Here is a 15,000-nt window from a genome sequence, read left to right on the forward strand (position 1 = left end):
GAGATCTAGTGGAGTGTTTTGCTCTCAGTGAGGAGGAACAAGCAGTTTATCACATGCAGAGAGGAGAGGTCAGAGGTCGGGATGTCGGGTTGGACCAGGTCCTGGATGTGAGCTGGATCCATTCACAGCATGGTACGTGAGCACCATGTTCTGAACTGGATGAGCCACCGGTACCAGTGAAGAGAGCGGAGGAGTGGAGGAGTGAGGGAGAACTTAGGTTAAAGACCAGTGGAGCTGCTGCATTCTGGATGAGCTGCAGAGGTGGAATGGAGGTAGCAGGAGACCTGCAGGAGAGAGGGAGATGTCCAGGAGGGAGATGAGCCTGAATCAGTACCTTCTGAGTGAGAAGAGGACGTGTTCTCCTGATGTTGTAGAGCGAGTATCTACAGGATGGTGTTGTCAGTGATGTTGGAGTCAGGGAGAGTCGGCTGTCGACGTCACGCCGAGGTTCCTGCAGTCAAAGTGGACGTTAACACGGGTCCGAGAATCTTTCCCCGGAAAGAGAAGCAGTTCAGTCTATGTGAACCCGTCTCAGCTTAGACCTGAACCTCCGTGCATCTTTTGGTGACTTTCCACTTTGCTGATGCGATCCTGTGAATTTCTGCATTTTGGGACTAATTAAGGAATATCTTGTCTCATCCTATTCGTGAGAACGTAACAACATACCCTCACCCAGGCCGGTGTTTGCGTTCCAGCGCGTAGTCCGACCCGCCTCTTGGGCTCCGGTGAGTCTGCGCTCTCCACCCAGGGGGGCGCTGAAGGCGAAGCTGTTCCGGCTGGAGGATCCGAGAGTGACGGAGAAGGAGGTGATGCAGCCAAAGAGGAGGAGGAGCTTCTCTGGGACCAACGCCCCACTGGACCGCATCTCGGCGGGGGCCATGGAAACCCAGCAGGGAGGGGCCAAGCAGAGGTGGGGGGGACAAGCCAGGTCTTTCATATTCATCAGGGGACCCAGAACGCAGCATGTGATCAAATAAATCTCCGTAAGCCGTAGTAACAAAACATAGTATGGGTCATCCCAAAGAAATGAGGTAAAAATGTATATTAGTACATAAAAAATGCATTAAAAAGTCTCAGAAAAGAATGTCATGAGAAATAAAAAAATGATTTAAAATATTGTGAAGTAGGACATCAAGATGTCATAATATAATTTTAAGTAATTCAAATAAATCTTAAACACATGATATAAGTTAAATAGCTCTGTTCACCTCCTGTGCGCAGAAAGGCAGCGGAGCCGCGGCGGCGAGTCAGTCCGCCTCCCGTCGACCGGATCGGAATCAGTCGCCTCCCGAGCAGGAGAGGGTGACCACGCCCCCTGCCTGTGGCAGCCCCGCCCCCACCAGCGCTCAGGTAAGCAGTTAAATAAACCCCGGTTAGTACGTTAGTAAGTATGTTTCTGAAAACGGGACAGTCTGCATGTGGGCGCCAGTATCTTGTACTTGTACTTGTTACTGTTATTACTACCTGAATTACTTATTACTGTTTCTACTACCTGCATGCACCTGAAGGCGTTGTTGGCTCCGCCCCCCTCCATCACCCACCAAGCCGACCGTCTCGACTCTTTGGACTTATTGATCCGGCAGGACGTCCCGCCGAGAGACGTCTCCACGGCAACTGCATCGCATTTACGACAACGTCCGAATCACAAGAAGCTGGGCGACGTTTTTAGGCTTTGAGGCCCTCTAGCGGCCGTTAGAAGAAGCGCATCTTGGAAATGACAGAGAAAGGAAGACATTTCCGGGGTCAGAGGTTCCTCACTGGTTCCTCACTGGTTCCTCACCGCACGACGTGAACCATTAAACACGGTTTGAATCCTGGGTCTAGACGTCTGGTCCAGTTTCACCAGCTTCCCTGTGTGCTAATTATGCTCAATAAAAATGAAATGATCTGCAGTGAGCTCGTAATGCATTGATTTCACAATGATAAACTGAAGAGGAAGAGACGTACAGACGCAGCATGCATCTCTGGTTCTGTCAATCAGCGTGTAGCCCCGCCCAAAGCGTCCCCTGCTTCATGGTCTGTTTGACTTGAACATCATGCTGTGTTGAAGAAGACTTGAAACTAGAGACTGAGACCATAAACTCATGTTTACAATGTTTACTGAGGGAATAAATCAAGAGAGAAGACATTTTCTCATAGACGTCTATGGGAGCAAAGGAGTCGCCCCCTGCTGGTCACTGCACAGAATGCAGCGGGTGAAGTTTTGGGTGGTCTTTCTCTCAGGCCTCAGTAAAGCTGGGAGCCACTTCTGGGTTCTTGCCAGGAGTTCTGGTATTAAAACTCGATGATTCTTCACAGACAACAAGGTGCAGCTGTGTTAGATGATGTTTCTGTGACTCATCAGATTCATGACGCCGATGATAAACGTCATACGTAAAGAAGCATGAGAAACCTCCCAGTTAATCCCCTCTGTTCCAAACTACGAGTATCTGATCTGACAAAGGAAAATATCAGACAGCAGAGCATCATTAATTGAACTTTGACCTGTACAGGAACCTCCTGTATCTGGGCCCAGTTGCCTTCAAGAGGTGTTTCTGACACTGGTCACTTTGCTTGTGAGACTTTGAGGGTGAATATCAGAATGTGGTTGGAACCTTTGGCTGTAGAAGAAGACTTGAGAGAGAGTGTTTGAGTCTTTATTAAGAAAAAGCATCACCTGATCCAGAACACAGAGCTGATCCAGATCAACAGGCTCGCTGTACGGCGCTACGGGAGCAGAGAAGGGTCAAAACGGGCCCTCAGCCAAACAGAAAGAGCGTCACGTGAAGGTACTTTGGTCAAAGGGAAGAATCCGCTCTCTGACTTCAACTCAACGGGCTCGAAACCAGGAGACCCAGAGTCCATTTACTGGTCATCGGTTTGGTTTGACCTCGTCGATGTCGTCTTCAGCTGCTAACTCAGCTAGCTTGCAGCTAAAGCAAAGAGTCATTGAGGATTCTTTGCCTGAAGTCATTGCTAACATTAGAATTATCATTTTAAATGACCTTGGTAGGCCAATGCTAACAGTAGCTAATAGCATGGCCATGAGTGTGATTACTGCCATCTTTACTTAGCCTAGTGTTAAGCTAATGTAGCGCTAACAGTTAACACACTGTGGATCCGGTTAGCTAGTTAATTGTAGCTAACCGCTAATCAAACTGCAGAGACCTGTTTTCATCAGATGTTCACACACCGACTAGTGGAGGATTTAGTGGGATTTATTGGCAGAAATGTAAAATAATATTCACAACTTTGTTTTCATCAGGGGGGGCGGCCATGTTTCTCCCCCGTCTCTCCAGTAGGCTGAGACGGGGGTCCGCTGTGGTCTGTAAGCTCACCACTAGATGCCACTAAACCCTTGAAAATTGTCCCTTTAATTGAAAGTGATTTGACGTTGGCTCTTCGTTGGACAGAGCTGGACCTGAGGGGGGGGATTGTTCATGATACAACACGTAAAAAAGAAAGAAGAGTCACTAAGTCCTCGTAGGGCTAAAATCAGAGCGGCATGCGGTTTCCCTCCACGCTGATCTTGACGGCGTGACCCGGCTTGGTGAGGCGGCGGATGTCGGCGAACCTCCTCATCTGTTTGTCCACGCGGGTCATCCCCTTCTTCATCGGGCCGTGCTGCAACGACACACAGCGGGGTCAGAGGTCACGTGGTCAAACGCGACCAAAGAGTGATGAAACAATAACGTCAAAGACTAGTCACGTGACGTTGAAGAAACATACGTAGACGACATTGATCACACAAATGCTTGTACTACAAACTGTTCACACGGGGGTCACGGGGTCATTTCTGCTGCTGATGGAGATCGTAAACCAGCTTATTTAAGACATCATTTGGTACTTGAGAATAAAGGCAGAGTTAACGCCACCATAGGAGAGGAGCCTTGTTGGTGTTGTGATATTTGTGATGACAAATGTTGTTTTTAACAAAAACGCTTTGTGTATTTTTGGCCGTTTCATCCCTCTTCCCTTCACGCGGACGAAGAGTCCCAAACCCTCAGACGATCCATCACCGAGCTCCCAGAAGACCGACGGAGCAGAGACAGCCTCACCCCACCAGCAGGTCTGAGCGGGTGTGTGCGTTACATCTTCATCTGTTTATTCACATAAGATTCAATGTGTATGAAATGTGACAGATTCTTGGTAGAAAGGAGCTGAACAGTGAATTGTCATTTAAACGGAGATGTAATAAAACTAATGAAGTAATGAATATCCTTGATAAGAGGTTTGATGTATTTGTTTAGTTGCTCAACGCCGTCACAGAGTGACTTTAAATCAAAGTTCTCCTGTGGAACTATTTTAATGTCAACGATGTAGTTAGAGTATTGTTACTTAAACTCCCCAGAAGTCACCAGATATCAGTAGTTTAACGGTCAGCGCCTACAACACACACACCAACAGACCTGTGAACACGACCAAACCAAAGAGCGGTTAAACCGGTTAGTCCCGCTGCTCACGGGCGAGCCAGAGGTCGGAGGTCACGGTGGTTCCCCACAGACAGACGCTCCCCGTGTGCGGTTGGTGGACAGGTGAGCGTCCTCTCTGGGGGAAGGACCCTCACGGCGCGGCGCCACACCATGCAGAGACTTACTGCCCCCCCCGCCCTCCAGCTACAGGGGCATCCTGTTCCCCTCTATGCTGATCTTCACGGCTCCCTGTGGGCGGCCCGTTTTCTTCTGGTCGGCGACGCGGCGCTTGAGCTTCTCCAGCTGGCTGAGGCCTTTCTTATAGCCGCTCTACAGAGGACCAATCACAGCTCAGTTCATTGCCTCACTTCCCGTCTGCCGACACTGGATCCACTCGTCATTGTTACCGGATTCTCTCCTCCAACTTCAACTTCCACAACGCACACGTAGCAGCAGCGTTACTGTACAGATACGTGCACCAAATGTAGAAGGTGCTGCCTGCTGGTGACTCACCCTGTTGGACTCCATCTCCACGTTCCACTTGGGCCGCACCACGTAGTCTTTGTTGGAGGGCATCGGTACCCGAGCCCGGGCGCAGAAGCCGGGGTCGCCGGGCCGCAGAGCCCTGCAGGGGGGGCGGGACTGCGTTAAGAGACAGTGGCAAACAACCCGGTGGGGTCAATGTGAGAGCTAAACATACTTCTCCTCCCCAGTCAGCTGCTTCTCCAGGTCTCTCCGAGGCGTCTGACCCCCCGAACTACAGAGACACAGAGACACAGGGACAAAAACTTCAAACTGAGGTCACAGAGTCTGTTGAGCTTAGCATGCTATCGTTAGCATCCCTCACCTCGCAGCAGTTAGTGCTCTGAACTTTGACCCTCAGAAACCTTTGACTTGAACAAAAGTACTGGTAAGATACTAATAGTGCATTTAAAACGTTGCCTTCATGTGTTAATCACGTCATACACGGCTAATCTGCCGTAACAGACCTGTTATTAGTGGCGTGTTAATAGTACGCTGACTGTAACAGGCAGCAAAAGCAGTCAGATTAGTAAACACACACATTCCCCTCAGATGTAGTAAAGTAGCAGAGAACGTAAATCTTCAGGTTTAAACGAGCTCCAGCCGAACCAACGTGGGAGGAGCCAGTCGTCACGGTAACAAATCCACGTCCAACGAGCTGTAACTTTGAAAGGGTTAGCGACAGAGGACCAAACCCGCCGATGGAGGCGGAGGTGTTGGGGAGGAGCCACCTCCACCTCCAAAGGAGGCGGAGTTACGGACGCAGCTCCACCAGAACTGCGTCTGCAGGCAGGACTCGCTGTGCACGCATGCAGCTTGAGACTCAACCTGATTGGTGGAGAGAAGACGTCGGGGTCCTTTGCCCTCTCCACCTCCGGAGGCTGACTGGGGGAGGGGGGGGGAGATAACATGAAGGATAAAGAGGAATAAAGGGAGAAACGCTGAGGGCAGAGCTCACAGAAAGAGCAGGAATGGAAAGACAAACGAGCGACGAGACCACATGACCCTCCCCAGAAGGAAAACCACGTCAGCCTGAAGCGCTGATGGGAGGGTTAGTGGGCGGCGCCATCAGACCCGAGGAACGTCTGAGGGTTCTGCACCTCCGTGAAGCTCACACAGAAGCTAGAGGAGCAAAAGACTCACTGTCGAGTCTGGAGGAGCCGGCTCTCTTGGTACCTGAGTCTCTGTTTCTGGGGCATCTGCTGGTCCAGGTCCCTCTGCTGACGCTCCTCTCTGGTCATCCCCTTGTAGTTGGAGGTCAAGCCGAAGATGGGTCTGGACCACTCATCTGCGGACGACAGACACCATCACTCAGACACGGCGCTCACTCTCTGGGGCCCTGAAGAAGAAGAGGGATCCTCACTGATCAGTTTCAGGGCGAGGTCCTTGTTGGCCCGGGACTCTTTGGGGTGTTTGTAGAGGAACATGACGGAGCGTCCGATGCCGCTGTGCTTCAGGGTCTCCTGACTCACGCTGGGCAGCTGAAGGGAGGAACCACGCGGTGAGACACGCAAACCTCCGAGGAACCTCAAACAAACACTCACATCAACGGCACTCACTTCCTGCAGGATCCTGAGCAGCTCCTCTCGGATCCTGAGGGCCGGCAGAGATTTGTCCGGAAGGGGGCTGATCCACTCTTTGATGGCCGACATCACACCGCTGTCGATGAACGTCTCCTTCAGGTCCTGCCTGAGGGACACGGGACACATGGGACGAATGACGTCAGAGAGCCAGTAGAATGTGTGAAAGGATTCATGTGTAAACACGCCTGGAGAACTAAAAGATCAATAATTAACTACCAATGTTCCTGAAAATAAGAGACGTGCGGACTCCTCTGTGGTTTTATGTGTTGTAGAATGTGAATGTGCTGATGGTGAACTGCCCCCCAGGAAGGAGCCTCACTTCTTCAGGTGCATGACCACGTGCGGCAGCAGGGTGAGCTTCTTTAGCGCTGGTTTCTTCTGGCTGTTCAGAGTTCGGTCCTCCTGGGGGAGACAAGCACGCGGCCGTTATCCTGCGTGGGGCCACGGCGGGCCGGGGGCTTTTATTGTGGCGGGGCGCACCTCGGCGGCCTCGTTCATCTTGCTGATCATGGCGCTGACCACGTCGTCGGCGTCGCTGATGAAGGTTCCGCCGTCGCGGTGCCGGCGCTTCCTGCTGTTCATGGCTTTCCTCCGGGCCAACATGACGTCGAAGTCCGACATGAAGCTGGTGCTGCAAACAGGAAGTGCGACCATCGCGTCATCGTCACGTTCAGAGGCAACGTCTACAAGAACATTCTGCACAATGAAATATCAAATCAAAGATTTGGGCTTTTGTTTTTATCGGTAAAGCTTCTGGAGCCATTTTGAGTCCTGTAGACGCATCGGACGCGATGGTTATTGGATTCATGCCGTCTCATTGTGGACGTGGACCATTTGAGCGCTGCAGCGCCACCTCACGGCTCTACACGTCACTATTATTATTAATAGAATCAGTATTATTCTTCATACACTGATGTGTATCCAGAAGCTGTCCTGTGACATCACAAAGTTGGCCCCGCCCCCTACAAAGAAGCTCCTCCTTACTCTTGGCCGCTGCGGTCCACCCCGTCGTCCGAGTCGGACTCTTCCTGCTGCTGCTCCTGCTGCTCCTTGGCCTCCTTCTTGTCTCCCTCCAGGTCCTCCTGGTTGAACCCCTGCAGGAGGACCAAGGACAAGCTGACCCTCTGCACTCCCCGCGCCCCCCACGCGACCCCCGGGGGCCCCCGAGGGCCCACTCACCGTGAACTCCTCCTCCTCGTCGCCGGACTCCCCAAAGATGTCCGCAATCATTTTCCTGGAGGCACAAGAGGTCAAAGGTCACACCGGCACATTTAAACGTCATAACCTTTGAATGAGTAGATTTACTAAACTGTTTTTTTTAGAAACATTGAGTTTGTGATTCAATATTTAACAAAAGGAACTTTTCTCTCCTAATTTACATGCGGATTGTTTCTAAATCTTAGAATAACTTTACAAATATCTAAATATTTCTCTGCACACTAAACTAGAAAAGACCAAGTTTATCTGTAACAAACTGGACGGAAAGACAATTACTAAAATATGAACAAACGATGGTGAACTTTGTGATTATGGATCCATTGATCATTGATCAGAACTCACTCCTCCTCCTCCTCCTCTTCCTCGCCCTCCCCGGAGTCGCTGTCGCTGCCGAACAAAGCCTTCTCCTCTTTCTTCCCGCCGCTCTTCGTCTGCTCGTCTTCGTCGCTGCCGCTGTCCGAGCCGAGCTCCCTCAGCTTCGCCGCCAAGGCCGAGTCGGGCCGGAGCGGCAGGGCGCCTCCGTCAGAGTCATCGGACACCACCCGGGTCCGCTTCGGGGCTGAGAGGAGGGGGGGGAACAAAAATGAATCTCAACGTGGAAAAAGACATTAAAGTCCAAAACATCAGAACTACACGATTAGTCTCAAATATCCCAGAATCCCCAGCTGACAGGTGTCACTTACCTGGTTTGTCTGTGTGCTCATCATCCTCACTGTCCGACAGGACGGCCTTCTTCCTCCTCACTGGGCACACGCACACACACACACACACACACACACACACACACACACGCACACACACACATTACCTTGTGGCTCTACGAACACTGATCTGAGGGGCTACAGCGGATCTGGTGACGTGGGGTCAGTACCTGGCGTCTCGTCGTCCTCCTGCTGCTGCTTCTCGCCTTCGTTTCCTGCTGCAGCCTTCCTCCCCCCTTGGCCCTCCTCCTCCTCCTCACTGTCAGACTGCATCACAGCCTTCCACTTCCCCCCTCCACCCCCTCCCCCCCCCCTCCTCCTGTTTCTCCTCCTCCTCCTCAGAGTCTAGATGTACTGCCTTGCGTCTTGCCGGTGTCTCCTCCTCAGAGTCACCGTTAAGAGACGCCACAGGTTTGGCGTCCTCGTTCTCCGAGTCGCTGCCCGCAGGCACCATGTGCCCCCCCCCCTCCACATCCGAGCTGCTCTCTCTGCGCTTGGGGAGAGACGATCCTCCCTCCTCCTTGTCCGAGCCGCTCATCCTCCGCTTGACCGCGGCGTCCTCGTCGTCCTCGCTGTCAGCGGGTTGAGGAGGCTCCGCCTCCAAGTCGCCCTTGTTGTCGTGGTAACCCCCGGGTGCTTCGGCCCCAGAGTCGCTGTTGCTTCCTGCGCGCTCCTCGTTGTCGGAGCCGCCCGCCGCCCCGCTGGTCTCCATGGCGACGGGGCTGTCGTCATGGCCACTGCCCTCGTCCTGTTGGGACGACGACATTAATACGCTGCAGTTTATGTATTCGCTGACTAGTTACTTTCAGCAGCTCTCCAGATGGTAATCGGTTTGACCTCTGACCTCTGACTGGTGCCCGCCGCTCCCGGCCTCCTCGCCGTGCTCGTCCTGAACCGGAGTGCCGCCTCCGTCGTCTGCAGAACACACGGGACCACAAGTCAGTGATGTCATCGCGCGTGTTAGAATGGAAGCCCTCTGTGGCGCTTTCACAGGGGAAACCACTCAGAGACAAAGGTCCGGATGAGACGCGAGTAACGGAGCTCAGCATGAGCAGCCTCCACAGATCCGCATCAGGCCCGAAAGAATAACGAAGACCCCATTGAAAAAAAACGTCCTTTTAACCCTCACGTGTAAATAACACAGAAAACAAGCTAGCTAAGCTAAACATTACGCTCGATTTGCAATTCGGAATGAATCCAAAACATTTATATAAAAGTGTCTGTTTCTTTATTACACAAGTCAGGCAGGAAGTGACGTAATGCCGGATCGGGGGCGCTGTTTATGTCGCGGTTATGAACGTGATACAGAGACTCCGTGTAACACATGTGTGTTTAAGGATCACAAGCACACATAGACACGACTAGAACCGCTTCTAATGCATCACCCAACACTATGAGGCTCCGGTGCCGCCCGGTGCTAACCGAGAAGAGGCGGCTTACGGACGGATGCATGTCCCTCTGGAGCCGATGATTCTTCCGTAGAGAAGAACTCCCTCCATTAAACACTTCTAACGCTAAATATGACGGAGAACCAGTAGCGATCCCCGCACTCGGGTGAACTGTGACCCGCTGGGGAGGACTGGAGGTAGCAGTTAGCTCGCCCGCTAGTTAGCTAGGAAACAAAGCCGAGCAACAGTGTTTGTTTTGTTTACCGGAGTGCCTCCCCGACAGGAAGTCGTCATCTTCTCCGTCCATTCGTGAGAAGAAGAAGGGTTCAGGTGGAGATCTGTGTTGGATTCAACGTCTTAATACCAACGCGGGAAAAAACCAAACCACATCAGAGTAACGATGCGTTCTGAGAACGAATTGCTAGCTAGCTAGCCACTGTAGCCCGCAGATCCAAGATGGCGTAACTTCCGTCATATACGCATGGCTGACTTTTTTTAAATAAACTTTATGAACAACGAACAATTCATAATACAAATTAAATGTGATGTTTTACACCACTTTAGACAGTGGTGAAATGCGAGTAAGTACAATACACTGCATAATAATACGACTAAATGAAGCTAAAACAACGAATGAATTATTAACTGGCAACCAATTAAATAACCTAATGAATTATAAAAAGACTTTATCAATTGTCTTACACCAACCGCCAAGACAAATTCCTTGTATGTTTGACATATTTTGGCAATAAATGTTTCCTACATCGATCATGAATTATTGTTCCTCAAAGTACTCCCTAAATCAATGAAAACATTTTAAAAGTTTTAATATATCCTGAATATATTATCTTCTTTTCTTTACTAAAATGACAACTTCTTAAACAACTGGAATATAAAGGTGTAAACAATTGTCAATCAGAAATAATTTACCGCTTACATATGTGCGTAGTTACATATATACAGTTACGTAAAATAAAAAAATAATAAAAATAAAGGGGGGCGAGGACGACTTTTTTTTAGATGGTTTGTATATTTTCAGAAATAAAAAAATCAATAAAAAAACCCTGTTCTTTAGATGTGGAAAAGAGACATTATTTTAAATAGATTCGATATTTGTGTTCTGAAGTGATTTTATTGATATATGTAAAATGTAACAACTTTGTAGTGACAAACAAAGCGGTTCATCTCTCTTAAGTTCTACATTATACACGTGAAACACACTAACAGCACAGCGAGAGACCTCCGCGTTTTAAGGAGTTCGGTCGTTTCAATAAAGTTATTTTTGGCGACTGGACAGTGACGTCACTGAGCTGCGACGCATCTCACGGAGGGACCACACGCGTGTTTGACGGATCAGAACCCAGGTCCTCTGAAGACCAGCACCCAGTCCTCTCCGACCCGACCCGGCGCGATGGGAGACACCAGCCGGCTGTGCTCCGTGTGGCTCGGATCCGAGACCGGCATCCTGAAGGGGGTCAGCGTGTCCCGGAAGCAGGCCTTCAACTTCTGCAACACGAGCCACCTGAGCCGCGACCAGGAGGTCCGCGCGCTGTGCTGGGGGGACCCGGATGAGAGCGAGCTGCTGGTGGGCTCCGTGGACGGAACCGTGAAGACCTTCAGCGTCCAGAAGGGGGTCTTCACCGAGACCCGGCGCTGCGGGGAGCCCGCGGAGGGCTGCTTCACCGGGCTGGCGAGGCTCAGTGGGTCCGGGCTGCTTACCTGCGTCGAGACCGGGACCCTGCGGGTCTGGCGCGAGGACGGCGCCGAACCCGCCACCGAGATGAAGGCCGGGGATCACGTGAGTCGGATGCGCCAGAGCCCGGTGAACCGGAACCACGTGGCCACCGGAGGGAAGGCGAACGGGCTGAAGATCTGGGACCTGCAGAAACCCGACACGCCCGCGTTCACCGCCAAGAACCTGCGGGACGACTGGCTGGACCTCACGAGGCCGCAGTGGGTCCGCGACATGGCCTTCATCCCGGAGTCCGACAAGGTGGTGACGTGCACCGCGTACCACCAGGTGAGTGCTCCCCTAGGACAGGTGGTCTGTCCTCGGGGCCTTTAAGTCCGATGGGAGACCTGATGCTCATTGCGTCTTACGAGAGACCTTCTGTGAACAAGAACTGAAGCGCTGACGTGTTGTAAATGCACCTTTAACGTGGACGTCTGCCCCCCCAGGTCCACGTGTTCGATCCCTCCACCCCTCAGCGGCGCCCCGTCCTGGAGTTTGAGTATGGCGAGCACCCGCTCACCGCCCTGTCGCTGCCCGCCGCCGGCAACGCCGTGGTGGTGGGCAACACCCACGGCCACATCGCCCTGCTGGACCTGAGGAAGGGCGTGGTGCGCGGCTGCCTGAAGGGGACGACGGGGGGGGTGCGGGCGCTGCAGTGTCACCCCACCCGGCCCGTGGTGGCGTCCTGCGGCCTTGACCGCTTCCTTCGCGTCCACAGCCTGGAGGACCGCAAGCTGCAGCACAAGGTCTACCTGAAGTCCAGGCTCAACTGCATCCTGCTCGCCAGCAGCGACCTGGTGGACGGAGGGGGGGCGGCGGCGGGGGAGGGCGGGGCTGAGGGGGTGAAGGAGGAGGACGGGGAGGAAGACGACGAGGTGTGGGAGACCATGGAGCGCGTGGAGGAGAAGACGAAGAGGAAAACCACAGAGGAAGAGGAGCTGCAGAAGACGAGCAAGAAAAAGAAAGGACAGGACTGAGGGGCGTTTGAGGGCCCCGGTCAGAGTGGGACATTTCACTGTCGGACTGAAACACTATGAAAGAGACGAGCGTTGTCCTTCCTGGACAGGACGTTTGTTTATTCATCTGAGACTAATCAGTCTGACAATATTACAAATGTATTTTCTAATATTTAGGCAGCAGCGTGAGATTAAAACAGTTCAAGAATCCAGCTTCTTCTTTTTTTAATCTTAATTTTAGCCTGAACCTGGTTGGGATGAAGAAGGGGCGCACGGCCTAAAACGTTTGAACCAGTATCTGTAGTCCTGATCAACATGAACGGGCCTCGCTGACCTTTGCCCCCTGGGGGCTTGGAGAGACAAGTGATCCCAGGACACTTTTAAAAGGGACGTTAAGTAATAGAATTCACTCAAATAGATAGAAGTGTTATAATATACATGGTCACATCTGTCACGTGACGTTGACCGATGTCGTGTTTTTAAATGCACATTCAGAACAAACTGCTCTTAGTGATGACGTTAACTGCGTCCTGCTGCCCCCCATACGGCCCCTGAGCCCCCGGGTCCATGTGCTGTTCTTATGAACATCAATGTACTACACACACTTATAACACACACAAGGAGCAGCTCGTCTGCAGTTATTAGTGAAAAGTCACTTTAATGACGTTCACACTTTAGAGGCTGACTGACGCTGAGGCGGTTTTATAAATAGTTTATAACAGAAATGGATCAAAGTTATGAACCTGAAATATCACTTTCTAAGTCAGTAACATTACGGAATAAATACACACAGAAACTGAACTCACTTTGCTGCTTTTGTTTTGTGATTATAAACTAACTTGTGTTCTTCTCTCAGCCTCAATATATCATCCTCCACAGAAGCTTTTCTTCCTGAATGAAATGAAATAAAACGCTTCTTTTTCTGTACTTTGTCATTTGTTTGGCTTTTAAGGCTTTTACTGTGAAGTGCAGCAGGTTGCTAAGCAACCGGAGCAGCGGCGGTAAAGCTGATGACGCAGCCAGGAAGTCCCCCGTAGGACAGACCGTCCCACGTCAGAGACCGCTCGCTTCAGCCTGTGCGGCTGTTGGAGGACGCAGCCCAGGTAGACCAGAAGGCTGCAGGCTGCAGGCAGGGCTGTGGTCTACGTGCACATACGCCGCATGTTACTGCGTCTGCAGCGGCTCTTGCGTGTCCTTGCGTCTCTCTGAAAACGCAGAACGCCCCCTGTTGGCCGTTGACCTATTATGAAGTCGTATCACAATTTGAGATCTGTTATGTGACCCATGAAGTCCAGAATCTGAGGTCCAGGGACGACAACAACAACAACAGCAGCAGCTGTCAGCGTATATGAGGGTTTATTAAGCATCACAGGACGGAACCGTCTTGAAGGAAATGAAATATCCCCCCCAGGCTGAACTCGCCCGACATTTAGGAGAAGATGCAGAGAAGCTAAAAAATTAAAACGCTTGTGCTTCAGTCTTCATCACCTGGACGGGTGTGAAACATGCGGCCCGCCGGGGTCCAGTCGGCCCGCAGGACGACGAGTGTGAGAATCACAGAAAGACGCTGCGGTTCCTCATCAGTCCAGCGGGGGGCGCACTGTGCTGATGATGGACCCATTGGGGTCCGTCCTCTTGAAGGATTCAGTGACATCTAGTGGCGAAGCTGCACATTGCAACTGACCTCCAGGTGATGTAAAAACATTAATAACAACTATTGTGAGTTTCAACGAGATTAAACATGAATAAAACCAGATATAAATAAATGAAATACTTCTAAATGAAGACTGGACCATTGAGGAGAAAAAACATCTTCATATTGATTGAAAACGAGATCCTTCTGCAGTGACTGCACCACGAGGACGAGGACGAGGACACAGACGGTCCGTCAGCTCTTCTTCACTTTGTGTCATTTACAGAGTTCGCTGTCCTCCTCCTCCTCCTGCTGCTCCTCCTGCTCCTCCTGCTCCTCCCCTCCCCCCCCGCAGCTGAACCGCCGTCTGCTGAGCCTCTCCGGGTCGTGTGATGCCATATCGCTGAAGTCACGGAAGATGTCCTGAAAGGTCTCATCGTCCCCTACAAACAAATATTGTTTGTCAATCTCTAGTTTCAAGTCTCCTCCAACACAGCATGATGTTCATGCAGGAAACAGAGGATGCTTTAGGGCGGGACATCTATGCCTCTGGTAGAGACCTGTCAATCATTCACTTAAAGCATCCCCTGTTATAATGTACTAAATGAACATCTTCTCTCAAGAAAACATGGACTTTTTTTCCAATTAAATCTTTTGATGAAACATTTTGGCTTCTTTTTCAAGACGTAATGTTTTTGACATTCTTCGACTTTGACAGCGTGATTTTAGGATCCTCACGAGTCCATAAGAGGGCGAGTACTGACCCGAAGCGCCAAAGAATCCGTCTGAATCCCTCATCTCCTCGTTCATCCGGGCCATGCGCAGTCTGAAGCATCACACACACACACACACACACACACACACACACACACACAC

At 51.2% G+C, this 15,000-nt stretch overlaps 4 protein-coding genes across 4 annotated transcripts in view; 2 read left to right on the forward strand and 2 right to left on the reverse strand.

The window, feature by feature from the left end:
* The window catches only part of ostn (osteocrin), a 2,948-nt gene extending 1,057 nt beyond the window's left edge, over positions 1–1,891 (forward strand). The window contains exons 3-5 of the mRNA XM_040194583.2: positions 696–910; positions 1,222–1,350; positions 1,509–1,891. Of these exons, the coding sequence (XP_040050517.2) occupies positions 696–910; positions 1,222–1,306 (300 nt within the window). The 3' untranslated portion in view covers positions 1,307–1,350; positions 1,509–1,891. The remainder of the gene's footprint in view (positions 1–695; positions 911–1,221; positions 1,351–1,508) is intronic.
* Positions 1,892–2,622: 731 nt separating this feature from the next.
* On the reverse strand, positions 2,623–10,261 carry iws1 (interacts with SUPT6H, CTD assembly factor 1). The gene is given in 17 exon segments (XM_040170467.2): positions 2,623–3,603; positions 4,905–5,016; positions 5,092–5,148; positions 5,742–5,798; positions 6,090–6,201; positions 6,277–6,394; positions 6,473–6,602; positions 6,816–6,898; positions 6,977–7,127; positions 7,481–7,590; positions 7,676–7,730; positions 8,057–8,273; positions 8,398–8,457; positions 8,586–8,718; positions 8,720–9,163; positions 9,260–9,330; positions 10,068–10,261. Coding segments are annotated over 17 exon segments (2,082 nt in total). The 5' UTR covers positions 10,111–10,261; the 3' UTR covers positions 2,623–3,474.
* A 558-nt stretch (positions 10,262–10,819) lies between these two features.
* On the forward strand, positions 10,820–12,703 carry wdr74 (WD repeat domain 74). The gene is made up of 2 exons (XM_040170505.2): positions 10,820–11,823; positions 11,982–12,703. Exons 1-2 carry the CDS (start codon positions 11,215–11,217, stop codon positions 12,510–12,512), a joined length of 1,140 nt encoding a protein of 379 aa, XP_040026439.2. The 5' UTR covers positions 10,820–11,214; the 3' UTR covers positions 12,513–12,703.
* A 1,127-nt stretch (positions 12,704–13,830) lies between these two features.
* Positions 13,831–15,000, reverse strand: part of LOC120815679 (arf-GAP with coiled-coil, ANK repeat and PH domain-containing protein 2) — an 8,495-nt gene continuing 7,325 nt past the window's right edge. The window contains exons 21-22 of the mRNA XM_078105770.1: positions 14,889–14,950; positions 13,831–14,567 (exon numbers count right to left, since the gene is read on the reverse strand). Coding sequence (XP_077961896.1) covers positions 14,401–14,567; positions 14,889–14,950 — 229 coding nt within the window. The 3' untranslated portion in view covers positions 13,831–14,400. The remainder of the gene's footprint in view (positions 14,568–14,888; positions 14,951–15,000) is intronic.

The sequence above is a fragment of the Gasterosteus aculeatus genome, chromosome 1 (assembly GCF_964276395.1).
Source record: "Gasterosteus aculeatus chromosome 1, fGasAcu3.hap1.1, whole genome shotgun sequence".
NCBI classification, from domain to species: domain Eukaryota; kingdom Metazoa; phylum Chordata; class Actinopteri; order Perciformes; family Gasterosteidae; genus Gasterosteus; species Gasterosteus aculeatus.